Source organism: Bacillus rossius, chromosome 1 (genome assembly GCF_032445375.1).
Source record: "Bacillus rossius redtenbacheri isolate Brsri chromosome 1, Brsri_v3, whole genome shotgun sequence".
Classification (NCBI taxonomy): domain Eukaryota; kingdom Metazoa; phylum Arthropoda; class Insecta; order Phasmatodea; family Bacillidae; genus Bacillus; species Bacillus rossius.
Genome location: NC_086330.1, coordinates 3,489,214 through 3,515,714, shown reverse-complemented (window position 1 = coordinate 3,515,714; position 26,501 = coordinate 3,489,214). Strand labels below are relative to the sequence as shown.

The following is a 26,501-nucleotide window of genomic DNA, read 5'->3' as shown; positions in this document are numbered from 1 at the left end:
TTCGCCCAATCATCTGCTTGCTTTTGTATTTATCGGGTGTCGCTGTTCCAAGCTGACGTCAGTGCCCCGAGAGGTGTGCGTAGGCTTTAAAACTTAGCCTGTTTGTCCAAACATTATACCGGAAAGGAAAATAAACGCTGTAGTTTTACATATTTTTACAGTATATTTTTGAGTTTAACATGAGCGTGTGTAAGCTTTTGTTTGCTTTAGTGCATTATGACTAATGTTCAGTGGCGGCCATGTTGCGGTGTTTGTTTACCAGTGGCGAGACAAGTCTTTTACCCAGTATTTAAATTTTGCTTAAAAACACTGCGATTTCGCATTTTAATACTAAATTTCATGTAAAAACGCTGTGTTATGGCGATTTCGCGTAAAAACTGTAATTTACTTTGATTTCGCGTTTATTGTCGTTTAATCGCGAAAAGAACAGGCCCCTATGCATGACTTCTTAAATGGTTTGGTGTGCTTTTGTTTACTCTTTTTTAACAAACGTACTTTTCATGAATATGTTTATTTTTTAAGAATAACTTAATTTTTTTTTTTGCAGAAAATATTAAAACACGTAAGTAACGTTAAAGTTACTTAAAAACGTCAAGCAACAGTTCTGAAGCAAAAAATATGTTGGCGCTTTTGTGTTACGTTGAGATTTTTTTTTGTCTTCAGGAAGCGGTAATCGGCAAAAAGGATTGGCATGCATGAAGCCGATCATGCAAATGACAAAAATGACCAAAATCGGCCGATCTTAATAATCAGCAATCGGCATCGGCTCACCCCTACCCGAAACCATAGATACTGTACTTCATGAAACAATATGTGAGAGTATTTGTTTTTGGTTTGTGGTTAAACGATTGGAAGTTCCATGGCGCTACACCTAACGTGGGTGTTTGCTTTACTGTTGGACGCTTGTGTGGTTTGACAACTTTAAATAGCTAGTTGAAAGTAAATATTCACACGAACAAAATTCAAATATGAAAATATCTGCGAAGCATCATAAATGAATGTCGCCGTTTATCCGTTAGTCCATTTTCAGCTTCAAATATCAGTGAAAACGGATAAAATCATCCGTAAAAACGGCAGGCCTGCTCTATGGCACACGTAAAGGCCGTCATGATTCTGTGAATATGATGGCAAGTAATCAACCACAACAGTGGTTTCACATGCTCAGTAAACATCGATTTGGTCTCATCTCAAGCTCCTTTTTTCACTTAGTTGGGTCAGTATTGGCAACCTGCTTGCCCATTAGCACAAAAGGTCAAGCGCCGACATGCGTTCCTGTGTTGAGCAGCATTTGTCGAACCAGAGTGACTGGAATCATAAAACAACGTCGCTCACCCGAAGGTGGAGGTGGCGGGGAAGGCGGGCGCGCTCTGCTGGGTGTTGCCGAACACGCTGGCCTGCGGACTGCCGAACCCCTGGGCCTGCCCTTGTCCCTGGGCCTGGGCCAGGTTGCCGAAGGTCACCGTGTTCTGGCTGGCCATGCTCTCGAAGGCAGACGGGGCCTGGCCCGCAGCTCCGAACCCTGGAACCACGCCCCCTCCCCTTCACTCTCCTCTCGGAGCTCACGTGGCGTCACGCATGCTCACAGTTCCGCGGATTGCAGTCAGAAGTTCACCACACATTTCACCCCTCCTTTATCTCTCCCATAAAGATTGGATACTGGCGTGTCCTTGAGCAGAACTAATTAATACTGTGCCGATACAAATCGGCAGAAGCCGATTTTGCTGATAATATTTGGTCAATATTATTGAAAAATTTAAATGCCTGTCATAACCTGAAAATACACCAGTACCCTTTTCACTTTTTGAAAATGGGCTATCCTCGATTTTACGAAGGCAATCTTTTGGAACCGTGAGCCTACATAAAATCGGAGTTCAAGTGTATAAAACTTTCTCGCTTTGTATCTTGATGACGTTTTGAGGAATTATCTTTTCACAAGAGGTTGTGGAGAGTAAAAAGTCTTGGAAGCGCTTACTAGGGATAAGTGTGAACAGAAACTGGCAAAAACTATTTTAATTCTAGGGATAAGGGTGAATAAGTGGAAAAAGAAAGGTAATTTCTGTAACTTCAATACAGAAAGGAACCACATAAGTATATTTCTTATGTGGTACAAGAAAATCATGTTTCAAGCATGAAAAACTTATTCCCACTGCAAAACCCCAATAAAAAATATATTAAAGTTAAAAAAAAATTTTTTTTCATTAAATTTAATTATATGCAGTATTGCTTTTACAGAGTTACCTTATGATATTTTTGTTTTTCACGTGCATAAAACAATTACGAGAGCTAGCTTACATGCTTCAGTTACTGTACCTACTTCATTTTAGCCTATAATTTCTGGATTACATTTATTTTAAATGTTATTTTTTTATTAAATATTTATATGTAACATTTATCATGCACCAGATTATTTATTTAATTAAATGCACATGAGGCTGTAGTTACTTTATCCCTTTTACTTTCTATAAGTTTTATTTAAATTAATAACCTGAATAGAATGAAACGCAATAAAGTTGATACTTTTAAAGTACCAAGAGATATTGCTCAGAAGTAACTCACCAGTGCCGATCACCGGAGAAGTGTTTCCAAACACCTTCGGAGGGCTGCCGAACGTGGGGGCTCCCCCGAACGAGGGCGCTGCCCCGAACGAAGGGGACGACCCAAAGGCAGAGGCTCCGGGCTGCCCGAAGACCGGCGGACTGCCAAACCCACCTGCCGAGCACACACCTGCATCGCTACTGTTGCAAAGGAACTCTGTACCTGTAGGTAGATACAAGATTTTATGGTTTTATTTCAAACACAATTTCATTTTTGTAGCCAAAGTTTTTGGTGGTATCGTTGTGTATTATAAAATTTTTAAAATATCACACTAAACATTTTTGAATACTTATTTTACTAAAATAGTGTAATTTTTAAAGTGTTACATTACAAATTTTTACAATAAAATGAATTGCAATAAGCATGTGTCGGACAGAATTGCTTCATAAAAAAAATAAATTGGAAAATGTTTGTGAGTATAAAACAGCAAGGAATTGTTAAACACCAAAGTTGGAGGACAAAAATAAAGGGGGGTAGAAATAAAAAAAAAGTTATGAAATCCATACCTTTAACATATTCCTTTTTATTGTAAACCCCTAAAAATATTATCTTCAACTTTCATTCTAAATTATTTCTTATATGACCAATTTTTACTGCAAGGGGTGGAATATAATAGGTAGAGGTGTATGAAATTCGCAATTGCGATAAATGCTAAATAGATGCGAAATTTTTCAATTACCGCGATTATTTGCGATACTTCAACATTTATTAAATACAGCGAAACCCCTTATTTACGTTACCGTTATTTACGTTTTCCCTTATTTGCATTATATTCTTCAGGTCCCGTTTAGTTCCCATTTAGTCCAATACAATACTTTCACGCGAATTATGTCTCAAAAATCGAATCCATCCCGCTATTTACCTCACGTAACAACCATAGTAGGCCTAAAAACATTGTGAAAAACGTAACGGTTATAGTCGGCAACGAAAATTTTAAATCGCAAAATACTGTATATATATTTTATAACATGAAAAATTGCTTTTATTTCTAAACAAAAATAATTTAAGCCTAGGCGTGTAAAAGTCAGAGTAATTATAGTAGGAGACAATCTAAAATGTACTAGGGAAAAACGTAAACTCACGAATGTATAAACGTAACGGGAATATTACGACTTTACGAGGCTGCTTATAAGTTCTGATACTATATTTATGTCACAACTTAGCCGAAATACTGGTACGAGACATAAACTTTACAAGATAAAATGAGCGCAGTCTTGTAACTGTTTTATATGTATTTTATAATTTCGGAAGTATTGTACAGTTGACGCATATTTTTTAAACCAACCATTTATTTCTGGGGATCGTAAATAATTAATTATTGGTATCAAGACATCAAGATGAACGTAAACTTGAACATGTCACGGCAGCGAGAAAACTGGTGCGTATACCAATACAGTAGAACCTCGATGATACGTTCCCGTTTCATACGTTTTCCCGTGTCATACGCCGATTAATTTTGGTCCCGCCGAAAGTACTATATTTACAATGGTTTACTTTCCCGTTTCATACGTTTTAACGATGCGGAAAAGCCCAAAATTCACAAATTTTTTTTGTTATATTCCTCCTGATCAACTACATTTTAATGCTTTTATTTTGAAAAACGTTCATTGTTTACATTTGCAAACGTAAGAAAATAACTTTATCGCACCATAGATAAGGATATTATCAGGAAGACTGTGCACTTCGCTAGTAGCATCTATGGCCAGCACCAAGCGAGACTAGTGGCGCAAACTGGCAATGATTATGAAAATGGTGCACGCGCTTTACCAAGGCACGGATCTCATATTTTGTGCATTCATTAATCTTTGAACTGAATATACCCGTTTGTTATTGTTTTCTTACGATCGGAGTGTTTTGTATTTTACGTTTCTCAAGTTAAAAATATTATTGAAAATTGTTCTGTTGCATAAAGTTGTTTGTAAAAAGAAACAAACAAGCATAAATTTCTGATTTTCTTTTTACAATAGCCTAATTTTTTTTTAATTTCTAATTTAGGCTTGGTGACTTTTCCTGCCCTCCAAGAAAGGACTTCATAACATTTTATAAGGCCTCTGTTTCTCATGTCAGCTTTACTTGATTATGGACTGTATTTTACATTTCTGGTGGTTTTATTATATGTATATATAATTATGAATTCATATCTTTCATATAATGCAATTATGTATTTACACATTATGTATTTAAGTTTAATCTGACATTGTGCTGGTATGCTATATTGAAGAAAAAATTATTATTGCCATTCCCTTTTCATACACTTTCCCGCATCATACACCATTTTTGTGCCCTCCGTTGAAAAGTGTATGACAGGGGTTCTACTGTAAACTGTTATTAGAACTGGACAAAACTGGTACACGGGAGGTGGAGCTTATATTTTTTTCCGCTAAGCTCGCATCTATTGGCTGACTGCTGATGGAACGTCACGAGTCTGGGCGGAGCGTTTAGTGAGTTATACTGCGCATGCGCAGCTCAGAGAACAGAGAGAGCCAGCCGGCGGCTACGCCGCGCCATAACAGCTGATTGAGTACAATGACATTTCTCCGCGCACCGCGCGCTATTGATGGTAAATTTACAATTTGCGGCCCTTTTTTTTAAATTTTTTTACTGTGGTGCAATGCGTATGTGTAATGTAGCCCGTATTTGTTATGAACGCTGCAGGATGCGACTGTATTTTAATTAACTTTAAAGTATTTATTACTTTTCCCTTTATTTACACTTTTTTACTTTGTCCCCATGAAAAGTGCAAATAAGGGGTTTTGCTGTAATTTCAAAACATGCAACTGAAATCCCCAAAAACCGCGAACTGCATTTTAAAATTCACTTTGTCATTACTTAATACCTATGTGCGTTGTACATATGCTTTAATTATTTACAACAACAAAATCAACAAAAATAAATGAGAGTAAACAATTTTTTTAAATGCTACAAAGTGCTAAAAATCACAAAATGGAAAATGCTATAAAATGCTAAAAATCACATAATAGATGCTATAAATTAAATTTTTAAAAGCTCTTTTCATACACCTTTAATAATAGGGGTTGAAAGACAAAAGAATTCATAACTCCCTCAACATGAACACTAATAAATCCGTTCAATTTGTTTGCAAACTGTATAAATATTAGGGATGTGCGAATCCTTGATTTTCAGTTTGGTTCGAATCCGATTCTAATCCCTGCAATTTTTGAGATATGAATCCGATTCCGAATGTTAAGCACAGAATAATTAAAAATAACTGATTAATTTAAAAATAATTTATTGTTTCTTTTTTCTAACTGTAACTACTAGCAATTATTTATTACACTGAGATTGAAACGTTTATAATTATGTAAACTTAATTAATAATAAAACACTTTAAAATATAAAAACCAAAACATATTTAATTCTCCAACTCAATCGAAATAAACTGCACGCAGCTCAGTTTTATAAACGTTTCAGCAAACGAAACCACTTTTTATCCAATAAATAGCCAAGACTTTTTTTCTTAAAAAGTCAATGCGATGTACAGTACATATTTCACTTTCATTTATCATTTTCAAACCTACCCAAGGAAATGACCATCAATAATATAATTCTAAAATATAGTATGTATAATTATGTTTTTGGGGGAACGTCACGAGAGAGCTGCACGTAAGTCACGCACGCACCTGTCTTGGCCTGGGAGAAGGGGCTGGCGCCGAAGCCCGCCTGGCCCACGGAGGAGCTGGCTCCGCCGCTGAAGGCCCCAGAGCCACCGCCGAACACACTGCCCCCACCTGCAGACACACACCGCACCCCGACTCAGCACCACCGCGGTGCCCGCTCGGTCGTCCGACAGTGTGCACAGCTTCACTCACGAGTCAACATGTATTACTGTCACATTAACCTATTAAGACTTGTTGGACATTCGCAACAAAACGATCGTCATACATAGTTACAAATTTACTCCTTAGATGACATGAACAGGTTACTAATATTTTATTGACGTGACATCTAATAAATCGATGAACGCCGGCTGCACGCACGAAAGTGTCCCGTTACGCACATTGTCTGGTTACGCTGTGTCCCGTTACGCTCATTGTACGCTTGCGCCGCATCTATCTCTCTTCCACTCGATTGGAACAACCATCGATTTGACTTTTTCGAGGTACATTAAACTTGAAACACTCCCATTCGTTTCCTTCTTTACCTATCATCGTCCTATCCTTAAGAGAATAACACACAGACTGGAAGAAGTTAAATAGCAAACATGTATAAAAGTTATAGTAAAAATAATCTCTTCGTTAAAGTAATAAACATATTTGAATTAATGAGTGCAAATAAAAGTAAATTTATCAATTAAATTGTAGATGTCATTTCACTCCTTTGTATCCATACAAAATAGTGATCGATAAGTCAATAAAAATGATTCAATTTAATTCATAAAAGTATGCAATAATTTCATCAATTTTTTTTTTTTATGATGTTGTCACGTTAAACTATCGTCCATAAACCGACTTTACAGACAAACCCCCCCCCCCTTTTTTTTTTTATATAATTACTGACAAATTACTTACTGATTATTGATTTACATTTACACTTTCAGATGAAGCTCAATTTTAAATTTTCTGATATCATCAATGAAGTTAATTTCTTTTGAGTGGATAATTCACATAAATTTAGAAGTATTTAAATATAACTGGTTTGACTCTTTAATAGGGATGGGGCGACAGAATCCAATATCCGCCGAATCCGCCGAATCCTAGGGATTCGAAGGTTCGGCGGGTCTGATATAGGATTCGTCAAAGGATTCGGTTTTTTACTATTTACGGGAAAAAAATACAGTAAAACTCGCTTACGAGGTCCCGCATGGTAGGTTTTTCCGTATAAAGCGTTTAAATTGCCCGAGGTCTCATCATTTACGCCATTAAATGTGTGATATAATGTCCGTTAAAATTTTTTCTGAAACTTCCTGTCTCAAATAATGGCCTACGTAAATATGAAGAAAAGACAAATGAACAACATACGAAGAAATATGGATGATGTACCATAACTACAGTACAAAACCTAATAGTTATTTTAAGATAATTACCATAAAAAGAACTAAAGATTCTTTGTAGAATACCATAATTACTACAGAAGCATGATAGCTACCATATTTGCACTATAGTTACCGTAACAACTGAGATGTATATTTACCATCAATGTATTATTTATTTATGACATATTAAATTAAAGAACATTGTTGGAAAAAAAAAAGGATGTTAAACTTTGATATGTACGGTTGGCACATGTTGCTAAGAAATAATGCGATCTGAAAGAATGCAGCACTACTACGAAAAGTGAAAATGGTACTCGTGGATTTTTAGGTTATGGCAGTCTCTTTCGTTTTTCAGTAATATCGGCCGAAAATTAACGAGCGTGCTGTATCGGAAGTCAACAGAAATGCCGATTCAACTAAATATTGGCAAAATCGGCTTCTTCAATACAGCTCTACATTTAATGACATGAGTAAACATATTTCAGACTTCAGGATATTGAAAAAGACTTTAATTTCCATGTAGGTTTATTGTGTGTATGTTTTTTTGCAAGTGTAAATTGAATGAAGTAAAATGCTTTTATTTTTATTAATTTCAATTGATTAAACTTTAATGACCAGTTACAGATATTTATGACACTAATTTTGAGGTTAAGCAATTTTACTAAAGCATTCCAGCCAAGTAGGTTGCCAGCGAGAGACGCTTCTCATTTGCTGGAAACACTATCTCATCTCCAATCGTAGAGCTAATTTAACTTCTGAACGTGCAGAACAAATTGTTGTTCTGCATGATAGATTAAAGAACAGAATTGAATACTCTGTGACAATCTCTCTCAGAATTATTGTGCTGAAAAGTGGAAATGAAACATGATTTTTGGTGCTAAGTTTGTTGAAGCTCAGTAAGGACTCCAGAAAAATTGACAAAGATGAAATTTTTCCAAAGATATGTTACATTTACACAAACATATACTTGGTTATGTTAGTTGGATGATATCAGTTACTAATTAACCAATAGAAACAGGTAAGATTCAATGGAAAAAAAATGTTATTTTTTTTATGGCAGTGCAAAATGTAAACACACACTGTAAATAGTTACCCAAAATTAATAAGCCCACTTCATTTTAATACTTTATTCAAACATTATACTAAGTTTAAGATAAAAATAATTTCCCAAAAGTGTAACTGTACACAAAAGCTCGAGCTAGGCTCGAAGTAAAATTCTTAGGCTTGCAGACCTCTAGCTTATTTATAGAAAAAATCCTAACCGCTAATCTGTACTAAAACTGAAATTTCTCAAGAAAATTTTTTTGTCTTTATATGCACTTATACCAGAAATGTACCAAACTACATGTGATAAAGTCAAGGGACTTTTAGTGCAAGCAGAATACATCTCACTTACATTAGATATGTGGACATCATCTATTAAAAGATTCGGGTTTGGGTTCGAGATTCGGCAATTCCAGTCAAGGATTTGAGTTAGGATTCGGATTCGAGGAAATCAGGATTCGCCCCATCCCTACTCTTTAATAAAGTACATTAGTGCATACACCACACATTCACCTGTATCACTAAGCCATAAAATGCTAGGTTCACTATGCAACATCCCACAGAGACATTTCAGTGCATTGTGCGTAAAGGCAATGAACGGGAAGTCTGGTGAGGAGTTACTGTCGAGACTCGTCATATCTGTCCAACAAACATGATATCAAGCTCTCTGTTCACCAATACCTGAAGTGTCGTAAATATGATTAATAATAAACATGATTAGGCAAAAATAATTTTATGATATTCGATGAACACATCCATATCCGTCTATTAACAATGAAACAGAAGCAATCAATTAGTTTCCTTGTTACCCATAACTATAAAAAGTAGTGCACCACCAGAAAATTATTTCAACCCAACACAATTTACCACAGTAGCCCCGTATTACTCTATATGTAGAGGGAAGATTATATGGTGAATTGCAATAAAAGTGAAATAACAACAAAATTGAAGTAAATACACCGCCAAACACAGAAGGAGATGTCAATAATACACATCTCAATGTATGGAAGGAAAAAAAAGCAATATGATGCAAAATTCACTTCAATTACCTTGTGTCTTCTATTAAAATATAGTAATTCTTTACACATATCTTTAGTTTACGCTTTTCTTTAAAAACATAAAATAATATGTATAATGATTTCAGGATTTTGACACTGCGTAGTAGTTTTTTGATACTAAAATAGTGAGAATATTATTTTAGACATTGTAGTTAAAAAAGTTTAGTAGTACTTTTAATTTTTATATTTATAACTTTCTCATGAACTAAGAAAGTACTGAATTTTTTAGCTGCAGGTTTTCTTTTTTACTTATATGTAGAATTTTATGTGTGTTACCATGAGATGTTGAAGCATCGTAATTGTGCTTGAGACACAATTTTTATTAGCCCAACATGTGTTTTAATTATTAATGACGATGAAGACGGAATCCGCTATTTTTAATGACGAAATTAATTTGTTTTACAACACCACACAATGTTGGCGCCATCTACGGGATCCACACGTGACGGTCCTAAGTGAAGCTCTCCGGGAGCCGGCACTTGCCTGGCTGGAAGGGCGAGCCCGCGCTGGAGGCTGCCGACGTGCTGAACGCTGGGGTCGACGTGCCGCCTCCGAACACGGACCCACCACTGCTGCCGAAACCAGGCCTGCCACACACACACACACACACAACCAGCGATGGAGAAACATTCTTGCGTGGTTTGGTAACACAGAAAATAATATGATAAATCTGGTATAACAACTGCTTACGACCCACCGTTCTAAATATTATGCGATTCCTTATACGGTACAATTCCTCCTCAAAGTTTGAAAATCGACGGTTCCGATTCCACATGGAAATCAGAGCAATTGAAGTAATGAAAAATTGGCATACCAATTCCTAGAATAAAATATAAGATTCGGGTCATTATTAATATATATTTATCAGAATCAAAATTATTAGAGAGGAAGCTAGAGATAAACCAATAATTAATCTCAAAAGTGTCACCATGAAGCAAACACAAAATTGCTGCTGGCAGACACGCAGCAAATCTTTGTAGGAATCAATAAGATAGTATTAAGTATGTATATTAGAGCTGGGTCAGTCGAATCCTTGAACCCTTGAATGCCATAAAATTATTAGTATTTGAAATATTTTTAGTTAAAGAAAAATATATGAAGAACAATACTGGAAGAAACGTAGTAAATTCAAAAATTAAACATGGGGTACGCAGGGCACGAACGTTTATCCAGATTCTGGAATCTGCGGAGTTTAGCTCTGCTTCATCACTATTCAGAACAGGGAAGACGCCTATGGGGGTTCTCAGTGCAGGAGTCTGCTACCCTGTGAGCAACGCCCTGTCAGTATCCAGTTACACACTCACAACCAACTCACTTTGCTGCCTGGCCGAACACGGAGCCGGACGACTGGCCGAAGGCCGAGGAGCTGAAGAAGGAGCCGGTGGGCGGCGTCTGGCCGAACAAGGACGGAGCAGCCGTGGTGGTGGTGGCGGTCTGGCCGAACGCCGGCGCGGCGGCCGCCGCCTGGCCGAACGGCGAGCCGAACACGGGTTGTGCCTGGCCGAACGGTGACGACGTGCTCGTGGCCGCCTGGCCGAACAGGGAGGGCGTGCTGGTCGGCGTCTGTCCGAACACGGGAGTTGTGGTCGGGGTACCGAAGGTCGAAGCGGCGGTCGTGGTCGGCGTGGAGGCCTGGCCGAACACGGATGACGTCTGGCCGAACATCCCGGGGGCGCCTGTCGGCTTCTGGCCGAACACCGCGGTGCTCGTCTTTGCCTGGCCGAAGGCAGAAGGGGTCGTGGCTACTGCGGCGTTGGCATTACCGAAGATGGAGGCTGTGCTTGCCTGTCCGAAAACTGAAGTGCTCGCCTGCCCAAACACGGACGGTGTGGACGTCTGCCCAAAAAGTGTCGGCGTGGAGGTTGTCGGGGTGAAGAGAGACGTCTTCGCCTGGCCGAAGATGTTTGCGGGCGACTGGCCGAAGGACGAGGGACTGCACACGGGCTGGCCGAAGAAGCTCGCTGCAGAGGTGGATGTGGTGGAGGCGGGCCCTGCTATCGACTGGGCCTCCGGGACAGTGCTCTGAGAGAATGCGCTGTCAGTCTTAGGGGCGAATGCTGACGAGGTCGCCGACGTGGTGGGTAACGTAAAACTAAAGTTCGAAGTGGGTGCGTGATCAGAAGATTTAGACTCAGATGGAGATTTTGCCGACGTGACCGCGACAGGGGTCGACATCGTATTCTTTCCGTCCACGGACTGGGGCTTGGCTTCTGCGATTGATGTAGCAATCTCTAAAGAGCCAAACGAGAATGAAGACATGCTACTTTTGACACTGGCATTCTCCTTCATCTCCGAGGCATTTGCAGGTAGTTTCAGAGCTGAAGGTGTGGTAGGACACACAGTAGCTTCAGCAGACTGTGATGTTGGTACGACTGCAACAACCGTTTCCTGAGGAAGAGTGGCCTCAACTGGCTCAGGAGGTGGTGTTGTCTCGGGAGTCTGCAGAACACTGCTTTCTACTTCCTTATTCGAGGCCGGGCTGCCAAAGAACATGCTCTGAACGGCATTCTGCTTGGCAGAAGAGTCCAAAGACAAATTACCAAACAATGGGACTGACTGATCGAGAGAATCTGTTTTTGGTTCACTTATAACTTTACTGCTGAATTCTCGTGAAGTTTCCTTCAAAATGTCCCCACTACTTGTAGAAACTACAGTCTTGTTTTGCAGAGCAGACTCTTTGGGAGAATTCTGGGCGCTTAGAGAATTATTGAAATTAGATGTCGCAAGTCCAAAAACTGACGCATGTGGAACATTATCCTTTGCTGCGCTCAAAGAAGAGCTTTCAGAAGAAGGTGAAATCTTGGCAGTTCCCGCACCGAATATACTTGTTTGCCAAGCAGGTTTCTCTTGGTTTTGGCCTCCGCTTGAGAAAGACAGACTGAAAGGAGTTTTCTCCTGAGTATTGGACACTGCAGTCGTGAAAGTGAACGTACTTTTAAGTGCACCCCCCGATGGCTCCGAAGAGCTTTGCGGTATGACACCGAACTTGAACATCGTAGCTGATTTGGGTGATGATGCCGCAGTACTGCCAAACACAGCAGTGGCAGAATCGTTCACCTGCTTCACGGCAGGTTTGTCTTCACGAGGAGCCGGCTCCCCGATGCTAGCGACAATGTCACTTAATGACGACAAAGAACTTTTCTGAGGTTTCACGCTCGACTCCACAACCTTTGGAGAACCTGCAGCAGGAGGCTTCGGCGAGTACGAAGATGAGAAAACAGACGAGACAGGAGGGCCCGAAGTTCTCGAATCCGCTTGAACTTTATTTACTTCTTTCTCGGAAGTCATATTTTTCGATGCAACCGCAAATGCCGGTTTGCCCGCAACGGAGCCACCAGCTAACGAAAAGTAACTGCTCGTGAGCTGAGCAGTACTGCTATCAGGAGCATGCGAGAACACGAAAGAGCCCTTCGAGAAAAGTGGAGAATCAAGTTCCTTTGATGTAGTTTGCGGGGAGATGGGGCTTGTGAAACCCTGGAAGGCGACACCCGGGGCAGGGCTTGGCTTGGACTGGGCGGTCTTCCCCGGGGAGCTCTGGCCGCAGGGCTTGGGGACGACGGGCGTGCCGCTGGATATCCCGCCGGGCTTGGCGGCCGTGACGGTGAGGGGGGCCGGGACGAAGGTGGCGGGGCCGATGGGGGCGCTCCTGGTGGAGCAGATGCGAGCCACGGGGCGCTGCTGCAGGAAGTCCCTCAGCCTGCTCTGCTTCAGCGCGCCGAGGGAGCGACGGCTGGCGGCTGGCGGGGCGACGCCCGGGAGCCCACTGCTCGTCATGTCCGACACTTTCAGGTTCGTCACCAGCGCTTCTGCCAGGTCTGACAGCTCCTTGTCTCTGCACAGAAACATTACACAATCGCACTCCCCTGCATCTCAACTTATCATCCAGCCTCTACTTAATGTACAGATGAGATTTAATTTCATAGTACAGGTATTAACGAATTGGTTCCACACAATAATGAATGATTCATGATCATCACAGGCAACGATTAATGGAGATTTCAATCTCTCACTTGGGAGCGATGCAAGCTTCAGTAAAGTATTTACAACACTAAAGTTTGTACTCAAAATTTCATGTACCTACTAGTACTAGTATATTGCTGCTATATCAACCATTTAATTGCTACAATGAACGTAAAAAAAAATATTAACTCTGAAAAATCATACAGAATAACGTCAATAACTCAATATTTAATTAATTATTCTTACAATTATTTGTAATAGTAAAGTTTACTGTCTATGTTGTGAACTTTAAAGAGTTCCCAATCATAAATTATTCTCATTGTAAATCATAACACTGAATATTTTTAAAACTTTTACAGGTTTATGCATTTATTTTTCATCTAATAAAATAAAACCATACATAACCTCTTTTCAAACACTCATAGATTTCACAAATTTTTTCATGTCTTTAAAAAATTGAAGAACTTAAATGCCAATGTTATCTATAAAAATTAAAATTTAAGACAAGAAAGAGATTAAACAATTTTGATACTAATGGTCGCATAAATTGTCATGATGCGACAATGAACATTCCTTAAAATTTCTAACAAACTAACGCCAAGTAAGTCAAGATACAGAGGTAACACCACAACTAATCTTAACTTTACGTCATCAAACTGAAAGCTACACATAACATATTACTACGAACTGGAATTCACAGTTTAAAAATCATACGAACAAGATGGCTGGAGCGTGAATGGATGAAAATACTACTTGCTTTATGGTGAAGTTGTGGCCTGTGCGCTCCGGCTACTTTTTTACAGTTATTTTTGGCAATATTTTATAATAACTTTTTTTTTGTAAAAAGATTTGTCTGTTTACCTTTTTTAAACTTTTATCTTTTAATTACAGAAATCTTTTTTGGTTTTAAATTGAGTTAGTTAAATGTTCTAAGAATGTTTTTATAAGTATAATTTTTGTGTCTTTTATTATTTAATAGTGTCATTCGTTCACCTGAGGGCAGTATTATTCGGCTATTGTGAGTAATTACGTGAGTGCAGCTAGTTGTGGTCAGATACGTGCAAGACTGACGCATGTGCAGACTGTGTTTCTTTGGAATGGTTGCCGCGGAGCGCCAGTGGCGGAGAGAGCAGTCTGATTGGGCTTGGAGCGGCTACCATCGGCGCAGCAACGGGGGGAGGGGGGGAGGTGGGCCGCACACCGGCCAAGGATGACCGCCCCAATTTATGCGTAATTTATAAAAATAATTTGCACTCACATATATTTGAGCTCATTAGGAAACACATTTTACAGGACTTGTAGGAATTTTTAAAGATTTGAATAAGCCCTCTTGAAATTTATATTAATTTAATTTAATATTAAATCATGTTGTTGGATTGTTCCCTGTTATGTATGATATGCATGTTATTAAGGTATTTATTTTAGTACCTATATTAATGTTTAAGCTTTCAGGTGTATGGAGTGCTACCAAATATGCACAGAGGCGTTTTGGGTATTATCAGCTCGTTGCTTAGGAGCGGTAAGGTAAAGCTTATTTACCCTTTTCTGCAAAATACATGCGTTAGTAAACACACAATTTTTTTTTGGTGCAGGGCAGTTCCTCTTCGGAATTAATTTTTTGTTTGTTTACTGATTTTGCTTTTGCTTTCAACATAAAACTTGGGGGGTTTCTCGCATGCGAGTCCGGGAGAGCCCACAAAGTGAAACTGTGAACACCAGCTTTAGCATACAAGAACTGTTCATGGATAGGTATTATCCCAAGGCATTAAGGGAACCACTCGGTAATCAGTTCATACCAAAAAGGCATCATGGTAAAACAACATTATGTATTGCATGTGAGCTCAGTGTTGATTGGTGTTGCAATCTGTCCATCTCGCAACTCCAAATACAGTAAAACTTTGTTAACAGGTAACTGACAGGACCTCAAAATGTAGGCTTTTAATCACAAAACATCTTGAATAATTAAATTACAGTGTTTTCTCGCATAATCATCGCACATTTTATTCTAAAATCAAGTTTAAAAAGTAGGGTTGCGAAGATTATGCGAAGAAAAAAAAATTTGTTAGAAAAGTTATTTATGAAAACAAAACCCATTCATGGAAAGTACGTTTATTTAAAAAGTGACGTTTAAAAGAGCATGAAAAACTATTTAAATTAATAAGTCGTGCAACAAAAACCTTTCTTCAACTTTAAATAGAAAAACCAAAACTATGACCCAAACACAAGCCACTTGAATCTGACGTGAACTAATGTGTAACTATTGTAGTAGTACACACTTGCCACGAAAGAGTGCGGGCTATCAAATGTAGTTAACTCGGCACTTGACATAGAGCGCGCGTTGCATGCAATGGCGAGATATCGATATTCAACTACGTGCGCGGGCTCTATACGGAAAACAACATAACCAAACACGAATGATGCCAACTAGCTCTGGCAACATTATTATAAGCGGTACACCAAGGCGACGCAAACGAACAGATATACGTTATAACGTTTAAAAACATCTTTAAGAGAGAATTTCCACCTCAGACAACTTTGTATTTACGTTAATTAAATTAGTAAGTGGTAATGTCCGAATAAATATAAGATTTCTACTTTAAAATACATTGTTTTATACCGAAAAAATACCCACACAAAGCGCTCGGAAATCTAATAGCGGGACCAAAAACATCATGCGACGTTTACGCGAGAGGTTTCTTTATCCAAATTTTGACGGCCTAAAATACAGGTGCGACGATGATGCGAGAAAAGAGGGTAATGCGTTGATGGGACACGCTACTCACGCCTCATCCCGGGTGCTCGCGACGAGCGGCACGGAGCCTATCTGCTGCTTCTTGACGCTGGGCAGGCGTGCCAACAGGCGCCGCACCAGCGCGGACTGCCGTGTCAGGATGCTGTGGTGCGCGACCATGGTGCGGTACACTGCCTCCAGCGTCGGGATCTGCATTCGCTTCCTGCCACAGTCCACCCACCACTTCACCGCGCTTCTTAACTCCACACTGGCTACATGTTTGTGAACACAGTACTGGACTAGTAGCTCGCAAACACATATAAGATTAATGTTTTATATATGTACATTCTTAATTGAAAAAACTTTGTTATTTTAACATATCCATAACACTAAAATTTGAGCGTTTTAAAATTAAATACATAGGTTTAGCAATACATAGCAGCAGTTCATTTACATCGAAAAATAAATACTAATATGCAAATTTGCATATCAGATAAAAGTGTATTACCAAAAATGGAGTACAATGTTTCCAGACGAATTGATTTATTATTTAGATTAAGTGATAAAATCATGGGAACTAATAAAAATCTGTGTTTTTCAAGAATAAATTTTTTTTTACCTAATTTAACTTCCTAAATTAATTTCATTTTGGAATTTACTGACTTAGCATAGTTATGTGACACTACACCTAGCTTGAATTTTTAGATTCTTTATAAAGAGACTTTTTTGAGTACAATTATTTATTAATATTTAATTCAAACTCAAATTGGAACATATGTCTAGCCCGTGAACTTGTAACTGTCAGTTTCGTTTGAGTTAGTGAAGGGAGGAAATGATGAAAATCATATACTGCCACATCAAATAAAGATACTATATGAATGTAAAATAGTAATTATAAAGCAATACCTTAAGTAGCTTGGCTTCAGGGTTGTAGCCGCGTCCTTGGCAAATAATTCACCGACGTTTCGGTCGACATTGCAGTCGCCATCATCATGGAGCAGTAGGTAACTGTTCCCTGATGATGGCGACTGTAATGTCGACCGAAACGTCGGGGAATCATTCGCCAAGGACGCGACTACAACCCTGAAGCCAAGCTATTTCGGACAACGGCCGTGAAAACCTGAGAACATTATTATTATCGAAGACAGTACCTCAGTTAACACGTCACCAGCTGATGGAAACAATAGAATATGGAATTAAGAAGCTGCTGAGGTATTCAGAGAAGTGCTCAAATGCTATTTACGAACCTATTTAAGAAAGAGGAAAAGAGGTACATGAAAGCATGATCTGGGAACGGCATAGCACCGGACGCTCGAACAGGGGTAGAGGAAGAGATGGACTTGTGCAGAGACAATAACAACCATGTATAAGTGTTCAAACCCCACCACAAGCCCAGCTACTGCAAGGACTGGTCCTGCTCACGGCACGTACTTGGCGCTGGACTGCTGGAAGGCGGCCCACTGGGAGTCCAGGCAGCGGTTCACCTCCTGCAGCTGGCCCTCCAGGTAGTCGGCCAGGCGGTCCATCTCGCGGGACCGCGACAGGTTGATGTGGTCCAGCGTGCGCAGCTGCGTCAGGTGCATGTACCTGCGCAGACGGCCGGGTCACGACGCTGCGCGGCTGCTAGTTTCCGACGTCATGACGTCTTATAGATCGATGAACGCCGGCTACACGCACTAAAAAATTGTCACGTCCCGCCTGAGCCGAGCGTGTGAGAACCGGGCCAACCACCGTGCAAAAAAATCTTCTATAATATCAAACAGGTTAAGGCGGGCTTTTTAACTGATTGTTCGCGATTATATTTAAAAAAATTATTTAAATTAAATTTGCAAAAAAACTGTAAATAATATTTGAAAATTAAAAAAGTATGCAATTTTTCATCAATGTTTTCTTATGACGTTATCACGTACTATTATCGTCCATAGACCGACTTTCCATGGTAAATGTGTACTACAATGATAGTTACGCATTAGTTCACGTCACAAATTCAAGTGGCTTGCGTTCGGGTCACAGGTTTTGTTTTTCTATTTAAAGTTGATAGAAAGGTTTTTGTTGCATGAATTATTAATATAAATTGTTTGGCATGCTCTTGTATACTCCACTTTTTTTTTAAATAAACGTATTTTCCATGAACGGGTTTCGAATTTACGAATAACTTTACCAAACAAAACAAAAAAATTTCCGCATAATCGTCTCACCCCAACTTTCTAAACTTGATTTTAGTATAAAATGTGCGACGATTATGAGGGAAAACACATTAAGTTGTTCCTGTTCTCACACCAAAGTCTCAGCAACCCCCCCTTCTTCAGTCCTTCCATTAATATCAAACATACATTCTCAGATGGGGACATCATCATGTTGAATTTTCAAAAACCATAATTATTCACTAACACATAATTTCTCTCAACACTACGCCCAGTTTTGAAAGCTGACAGCGCACCTGGGGCTGCTGTGCAGCTGCACGCGGGAGCGCGCGTCCTCCAGCCAGGCGAACGTCTCCAGCAGCACGCCCTTCAGCTCCTGGATCTCCGCGGCCTGCCCCAGCGTCGTGGCCTTCAGCTCCCGGCAGAACGCCAGCAGCTTCTCCGGGCCGGCGCGCAGGGCTGCCACCTCCTCCTCGCCCCCGACCTGCGCGAGACGTCACGGCCCCCTCACCCTCCGCGCACGCCACACGGCAACGAGCGGTGCCGAGCGAGACTCACGTGGCAGCTGACGGCTGCAGCCCGGGCCCGCAGGTCCTCCATCTCCTCCCGGAAGTGGTCCAGCTCCTCCCGTATGGCCGCCTCCACCACGGCCCGGGCCTCCTCGCGGGCCGCTCCCGCCGCCGCCTCCGGCGCCCCCGCCGCCTCCGGCGCTGTGGCGCCACGGCCGCCCGCCCCCAGCCTCAGTATCACCGGGGGCGGCGTCCGGGCAGCCTCCGCCTGCTGCTGCAACACACGGTACGGTACATCCCGCGGCTCCACGGGCTCTCTGTCGCCCAGCTGGGGGTCTGCCCAACCCCGTCTAGCTCCTCACGCTGGCACTTGGCACGCCCTGTTGGGCTTGCCGACCACCACCGCACAGGACACGACACCAGTCTGATCCGAGGCTTACGCTCAGCATGGCGCTTCCGACATTCCACGCCCCCAAGCTTCCTGGACTGTCAGATAACACGCCCCTCCTGCACAGTGTCAAGAGGGATCAACCTTGGTCGACCACTGCGAATACACACAAGGCTCCTAGAAACTTAGTATACAGTGTGTTTACAGAGCAGATTAGGAACTGGTCCAGATTCTGCAGCATACGTGTCCAAGGGAACACTTTTAGCCCTCGCTAATTCCTGAGCTGGTGTTGTCTTTGGGACACGGCTGCCGGCTCACCACTCTAGCAGGACACCGCTCTCAACTGCTAAATACAGTCAGTCAAACTAAACAAAGATTACAGATTCTTCAACTGGTACTGGTGTGAGTTGTGATTGCACTGATGTAGCATTCAGTTGCTGTGCTAATGTCCTATTATAAATTCAAATTGCTAATAATCAGGTATTAAAAAAATATTTTCCTGCTAGACTTTTATTTATCTGTTAATGGCCAGAACTGTTTAAAGGCTAGCTGACCTAATAAGTCATTAGGGTTGAATAATAATGTTGTAACTGTAGTTTTATTATATATTTTTTTAAAGTTTTTTATACATCTTAGTTTCACATTCTGCAGAACGTCTTAAGCAAACACAATAAGTGAACCTGTAATTTCACAACCATGAAAATTAAAACTGTTAAAAGTATGTTTTAGAGGAAATGTAAACACAGATTAGGTGCAAATATGCCTATGTATCATAATATCAGTCTGAACTGTAGATTCTGTGGTCAAAACATCTGCATGGTAAAGCCAAGAATCCCAGGTTTGACTCCCGGTTGGTTCATGGATTTTTTTGACTTGTGTTAACTTCCCTCCCTGGTTCAGGGGCCAGGTGATGTGTAGTTTCTCCCCCCAGCATAATGCAGGAGGCAATGGGGTATCATCGCAGAACTGTATTATTATTAGGGATGGGGCGACCGAATCCAATATCCGCCGAATCCGCCGAATCCTAGGGATTCGAAGGTTCGGCGGGTCTGATATAGGATTCGTCAAAGGATTCGGTTTTTACTATTTACGGGAAAAAAAATACAGTAAAACTTGCTTACGAGGTCCCGCATGGTAGGTTTTTCCGTATAAAGCGTTTAAATTACCCGAGGTCTCGTCATTTACGCCATTAAATGTGTGATATAATGTCCGTTAAAATTTTTTCTGAAACTTCTTGTCTCAAATAATGGCACACGTAAATATGAAGAAAAGACAAATGAACAACAACATACGAAGAAATATGGATGATGTACCATAACTACAGTACAAACCCAATAGTTATTTTAAGATAATTACCATAAAAGAACTAAAGATTCTTTGTAGAATACCATAATTACTACAGAAGCATGATAGCTACCATATTTGCACTATAGTTACCGTAACAACTGAGATGTATATTTACCGTGATAGTAATGTATTATTTATTTATGACATATTAAATTAAAGAACATTGTTAAAATAAAAAAGGATGTTAAACTTTGATATGTACGGTTGGCACATGTTGCTAAGAAATAATGCGATCTGAAAGAATGCAGTACTACTACGAAAAGTGAAAATGGTACTCGTGGATTTTTAGGTTATGGCAGTCTCTTTCGTTTTTCAGTAATATCGGCCGAAAATTAACGAGCGTACTGTATCGGAAGTCGGCAGAAATGCCGATTCAACTAAATATTGGCAAAATCGGCTTCTTCAATACAGCTCTACATTTAATGACATGAGTAAACATATTTCAGACTTCAGGATATTGAAAAAGACTTTAATTTCCATGTAGGTTTATTGTGTGTATGTTTTTTTGCAAGTGTAAATTGAATGAAGTAACATGCTTTTATTTTTATTACTTTCAATTGATTAAACTTTAATGACCAGTTACAGATATTTATGACACTAATTTTGAGGTTAAGCAATTTTACTAAAGCATTCCAGCCAAGTAGGTTGCCAGCGAGAGACGCTTCTCATTTGCTGGAAACACTATCTCATCTCCAATCGTAGAGCTAATTTAACTTCTGAATGTGCAGAACAAATTGTTGTTCTGCATGATAGATTAAAGAACAGAATTTAATACTCTGTGACAATCTCTCTCAGAATTATTGTGCTGAAAAGTGGAAATGTTGAAACAACATGATTTTTGGTGCTAAGTTTGTTGAAGCTCAGTAAGGACTCCAGAAAAATTGACAAGGGTGAAATTTTTCCAAAGATATGTTACATTTACACAAACATATACTTGGTTATGTTAGTTGGATGATATCAGTTACTAATGAACCAATGGAAACCGGTAAGATTCAATGAAAAAAAATGTTATTTTTTGTCTAGCAGTGCAAAATGTAAACACACACTGTAAATAGGGCAAATATTTACTTGGGCAATATTTCCGAAAAAAAATGTTAAAAATCCGAAAATACCTTTATTTTATGCTCTTCAACTTCCTCTTTTCATTAAAAGTGGCGGAGGTAAGAAATTCCAAATACTTTAGGAGATATCTAATTTTTTAATTTTGCAATACAAGACCTGTGGAACCATTCGAGCGGCGCCATTTTTGTTATTTTGCCGTGTGTTCGTGAACACGTGAATCGTGAATGCGTAATTAATAAAATGGTTGATTAGGTCAGGTCAGTTACATTATTAATATTTTCAAACTAAGCCGACATTAAAAATTATTTTGTGAATTAATTTTAATGGCTGTTTAGTTTTAAAATATTTATAATGTAACTGACCTGACCAAACAAACCCGGACAGAGGGTGAACAGTAAACTAAAATGGTCGATTAGGTCAGGTCAGTTACATTATAAATACTTTCAAACTAAGGTGATATTAAAAATAATGTGAATTAATTTTAATTATTCTTTAGTTTTAAATTATTTATAATGTAACTGACCTTACCTAACAAACCCGTAACAAAGGATGTACAGTAACAACTCACGTAAGTTTTTTTGTTACTTATTACTTGCACAACAATATCAAAATAACAAATAAGACTTTAAAATTAGAAACGTTAAAAACTCACCTAAGTTGGAGGCGGTAATTAAACACCGTTTTAAACAATAATTGAACTAAATAATCACGTATTAGTTCATTTGAATTCTGGCCTATCACGAACATTCACGTGACATCATTTTCTAATAAAAAAATAGATACTCGTACGTAAACAAGAAACAATGGTGCACGCACGCCACAGGAATGCGCTGGTTTTGTGCTGAAATTTAAAAATTTGATATCTCCTAAAGTATTTGGAATTTCTTATCTTCGCCGCTTTTAATGAAAAGAGGAAGTTGAAGAGCATATGATAAAGGTATTTTCGGATTTTTAACATTTTTTTTTGCAAATACCGCTCAACTACATATGATGAAATTTAAAAATTCGATATCTCCTAAAGTATTTGGAATTTCTTACCTCCGCCACTTTTAATGAAAAGAGGAAGTTGAAGAGCATAAAATAAAGGTATTTTCGGATTTTTAACATTTTTTTCCGGAAATACCGCCCAAGTAAATATTTACCGTAAATAGTTACCCAAAATTAATAAGCCCACTTCATTTTAATACCAACATGATTTTTGGTGCTAAGTTTGTTGAAGCTCAGTAAGGACTCCAAAAAAATTGACAACGGTGAAATTTTTCCAAAGATATGTTACATTTACACAAACATATACTTGGTTATGTTAGTTGGATGATATCAGTTACTAATGAACCAATGGAAACAGGTAAGATTCAATGAAAAAAAATGTTATTTTTTTTCTAGCAGTGCAAAATGTAAACACACACTGTAAATAGTTACCCAAAATTAATAAGCCCACTTCATTTTAATACTTTATTCAAACATGATATTAAGTTTAAGATAGAAATAATTTCCCAAAATTGTAACTGTACCACAAAAGCTCGAGCTAGGCTCGAAGTAAAATTCTTAGGCTCGCAGACCTCTAGCTTATTTATAGAAAAAATCCTAACCGCTAATCTGTACTAAAACTGAAATTTCTCAAGAAAAAATTGTTGTCTTTATATACACTTATACCAGAAATGTACCAATCTACATGTGATAAAGTCAAGGGACTTTTAGTGCAAGCAGAATACATCTCACTTACATTAGATATGTGGACATCATCTATTAAAAGATTCGGGTTTGGGTTCGAGATTCGGCAATTCCAGTCGAGGATTCGAGTTAGGATTCGGATTCGAGGAAATCAGGATTCGCCCCATCCCTAATTATTATATGTATATTATAATATTATATTATCTTATTCAATTCGAGATTTCGAATTGAATCGTTTCTGAAAAAAATCGAAATATTTGTTACTTTTTATCTTGCACATTTTTGTTTGGCCGATATTCGTAGGACGTAAATATTAAAATCCCGTTAATCTAACAATAAGAATATGGTTACATCTATTATGAGTGGCGTTATTAACTTTCGATAATGTTCTGCCCGGTCAACCCGACTGTGACAGCTGAGGTTCCCAACGCCCTCCCAGCATCACGCTAGGGCAGATGTCCAGCGGGACCGGGCGTGTACCTGCTGAGGTGCCCCCAGCGCGGAGGTCGCAGCGGGGACCCCGGGACCTGTCTTCGGCTCGCCGGCCCCGAACAGGTTCTTGGCCAGGCTGGCCGGGGCGACGGCCGGCGCCTGCAGCAGGCCTATGCCGGAGCCAAACGTGTAGGTGGGCTTGGGGCCGAACGCTGGCGCAGGAGCGCTGCTCGCGGCGGATGGCGACACGTCTTCGAACCTGAGACACCGCACCCGACCGTTAATAACACAGCTAGCTACCGACATGAATTTTTCCGAACTTTCAAACATCACAAAAGCAGTAATTTAAGTCACAGAATTCAGCGTTATGTTTTAAATTTTGTGACAAAAAAATTTTACCAAACGTAAAATCACACTATTTTAATTATTTATTTAAAAAAAAGGTTGAAAGTGCTACATTTAAATACATATAACATATAAGAAAAAACATATATAAATAGTTCCATTTACATTTGATGAAGTTAGAAACACTTGCATGGTTCAGACTCATACTTTCCACATTGCTGCCGTAAGTTTTTTTTTTATCGCAGATGTTTCATTGGAAAAAATGAAAATATAAGTACAAAAAATATTCAAGTTAAAAAAGTTCACTTCATGAATGTTAATTTTGCCTCACAAAACTGCAAACACTGTTAGTGTTTATATGAGCACTTTTGATATACCTCTAGTCCCACACCAAGTTTGCCAGTGATGTGCACATGCTAGTTTTCATAGAAGGAACTAACAAAAGATTAGTTATCTTTCCGCCTTTTCTCTACCCACGGCAAGGGGATGGGTAAAAAAAAATATACAACAGGTGGAAGAAATCAAGGGTATAAAAAATGGCAGTCTTCTCCTGTGTCTTATTGTTAGGTATTGCAGGAATTGGAGAGGTCATAAACATAGCGGGTATGGTCGGATTCAAGAATATTGGGATTTAACCCCTCACTAGTTATAAAAAATCTTTATACTATGAAAAAAAAACAACTAAATTTTGTTTCACTTTTCACTGGAGAATGAGGAAAAGTGAGAAATTTGTGCTTTTGTGTTTAATTCACGAGTTGGGGCGTTAAAGTCGCAGAGGCAAAAAAAATTTTTTCGTCTCTATACAAACAAAAATTTTTTCCACGCAAAGTGCTAGCTACTCTAGCAATGGCCACCACCAGGAAAAAAATATATATAAGTGCAAAACACGATATGCAAGGTTTATCGGACGACGACTCTACTCACTTCTGGCTCAGGTTGACCCGTACGTTCGGGAACGAGGAATTGGCAAACCAGCTCGGCTGCTGCTGCTGCTGCTGCTGCTGTGGTGGTTGCTGCTGCTGCTGCTGCTGCTGCTGCTGCTGCTGCTGCTGCTGCTGCTGCTGCTGCTGCTGTTGTTGCTGTTGCAGCTGTTGTAGTTGTTGCTGCTGCAGCTGTTGTTGTTGCAGTTGTTGCAGTTGTTGCTGCTGTTGTTGCAGTTGTTGCTGCGATGGTTCCTGTGGCTGCGGAGGCCGCTGCTCCTCCGCGGGCGGGGCGCCAAACAGGGCCAGGCCGCTCTGGTCCTCGGGCAGCTCCGGCGGGGCACAGAGCACGGCCGCGCCCGGCCGCAGGTTGATGGCGTGGAACAGGCACAGCAGCCCTTGGTGCGACAGCAGCATCAGCAACGGCATGGGGGGCAGCACCTGGTTGTCCCCTGACACGACCACGCACACACACAACACCCGTTAAAACATTCACGAACCACACACAACACCCGCTAAAACATTCACGAACCACACACAACACCCGCTAAAACATTCACGAACCACACACAACACCCGCTAAAACATTTCATGAACCACACGCAACACACACACATTCAGAAAAGACACATGCAACATTATATGGTGATTTGAAATAAAACCAAAATAACACAGAAAAGCATGTTTGTACAGTACAACCCGGTTATAACATTCCCGTTTGTAAAATTTTCCCGTCTATAACACCATAATTTCATGGTCCCGTCATTTCTCCATTTATCACAATGCTTTAATTTCCCGCCTGTAACAATATTAAAATTTCTACATTCCCGCCTTTAACGTTCAAATTTGCTTTGATAACTGCCACAATTTTCAGTATCCCTTCCTTCAAAGTCATAATTTAGAGCGAAAGCATAGCTAGAAAATACAGCATGCATATACAAACATCAGATGTTTAAATTTGTGTAGATCACTATAGACGTGGTACACACGCACTCCACAACTTGCACCGGATCAACTATCAATATGGCGTCCTGTTCGCGCTCATTTGCCTACGACTTGTTCTGTTATACTTATGATGCACATTTTGTGCACAGATACATGGTCGGAAACAGTTCTACTGTATTCTATGGTGCTGGTTTTTGTTTCAAAGTTTTAACACCTTGAGATGGTTAAATGTTCCATGGATATATTCACGGCTTTTGTTTGTGGTTAACCTTTACCGTAATTATTTTTTTCACTTACTTATTGTAGTCACGGTCGTATTTGATTAAAATATGCAGTATTGAAATTTTATTCAGGTTA

The 26,501-nt window shown here is 39.7% G+C and overlaps 1 protein-coding gene across 2 annotated transcripts in view; it reads right to left on the bottom strand.

The window, feature by feature from the left end:
• The window catches only part of LOC134531277 (nuclear pore complex protein Nup214), a 47,123-nt gene that overhangs the window by 1,296 nt on the left and 19,326 nt on the right, over positions 1-26,501 (bottom strand). Inside the window, exons 8-18 of one of the 2 annotated variants that reach the window (XM_063366973.1) lie at positions 25,204-25,651; positions 23,983-24,193; positions 19,084-19,308; positions 18,822-19,009; positions 17,813-17,968; positions 16,434-16,604; positions 11,006-13,522; positions 10,174-10,277; positions 6,237-6,344; positions 2,557-2,709; positions 1,333-1,519 (exon numbers count right to left, since the gene is read on the bottom strand). In XM_063366973.1, coding sequence (XP_063223043.1) covers positions 1,333-1,519; positions 2,557-2,709; positions 6,237-6,344; positions 10,174-10,277; positions 11,006-13,522; positions 16,434-16,604; positions 17,813-17,968; positions 18,822-19,009; positions 19,084-19,308; positions 23,983-24,193; positions 25,204-25,651 — 4,468 coding nt within the window. The remainder of the gene's footprint in view (positions 1-1,332; positions 1,520-2,556; positions 2,710-6,236; positions 6,345-10,173; positions 10,278-11,005; positions 13,523-16,433; positions 16,605-17,812; positions 17,969-18,821; positions 19,010-19,083; positions 19,309-23,982; positions 24,194-25,203; positions 25,652-26,501) is intronic. The other variant, XM_063366979.1, reaches the window with a different exon arrangement.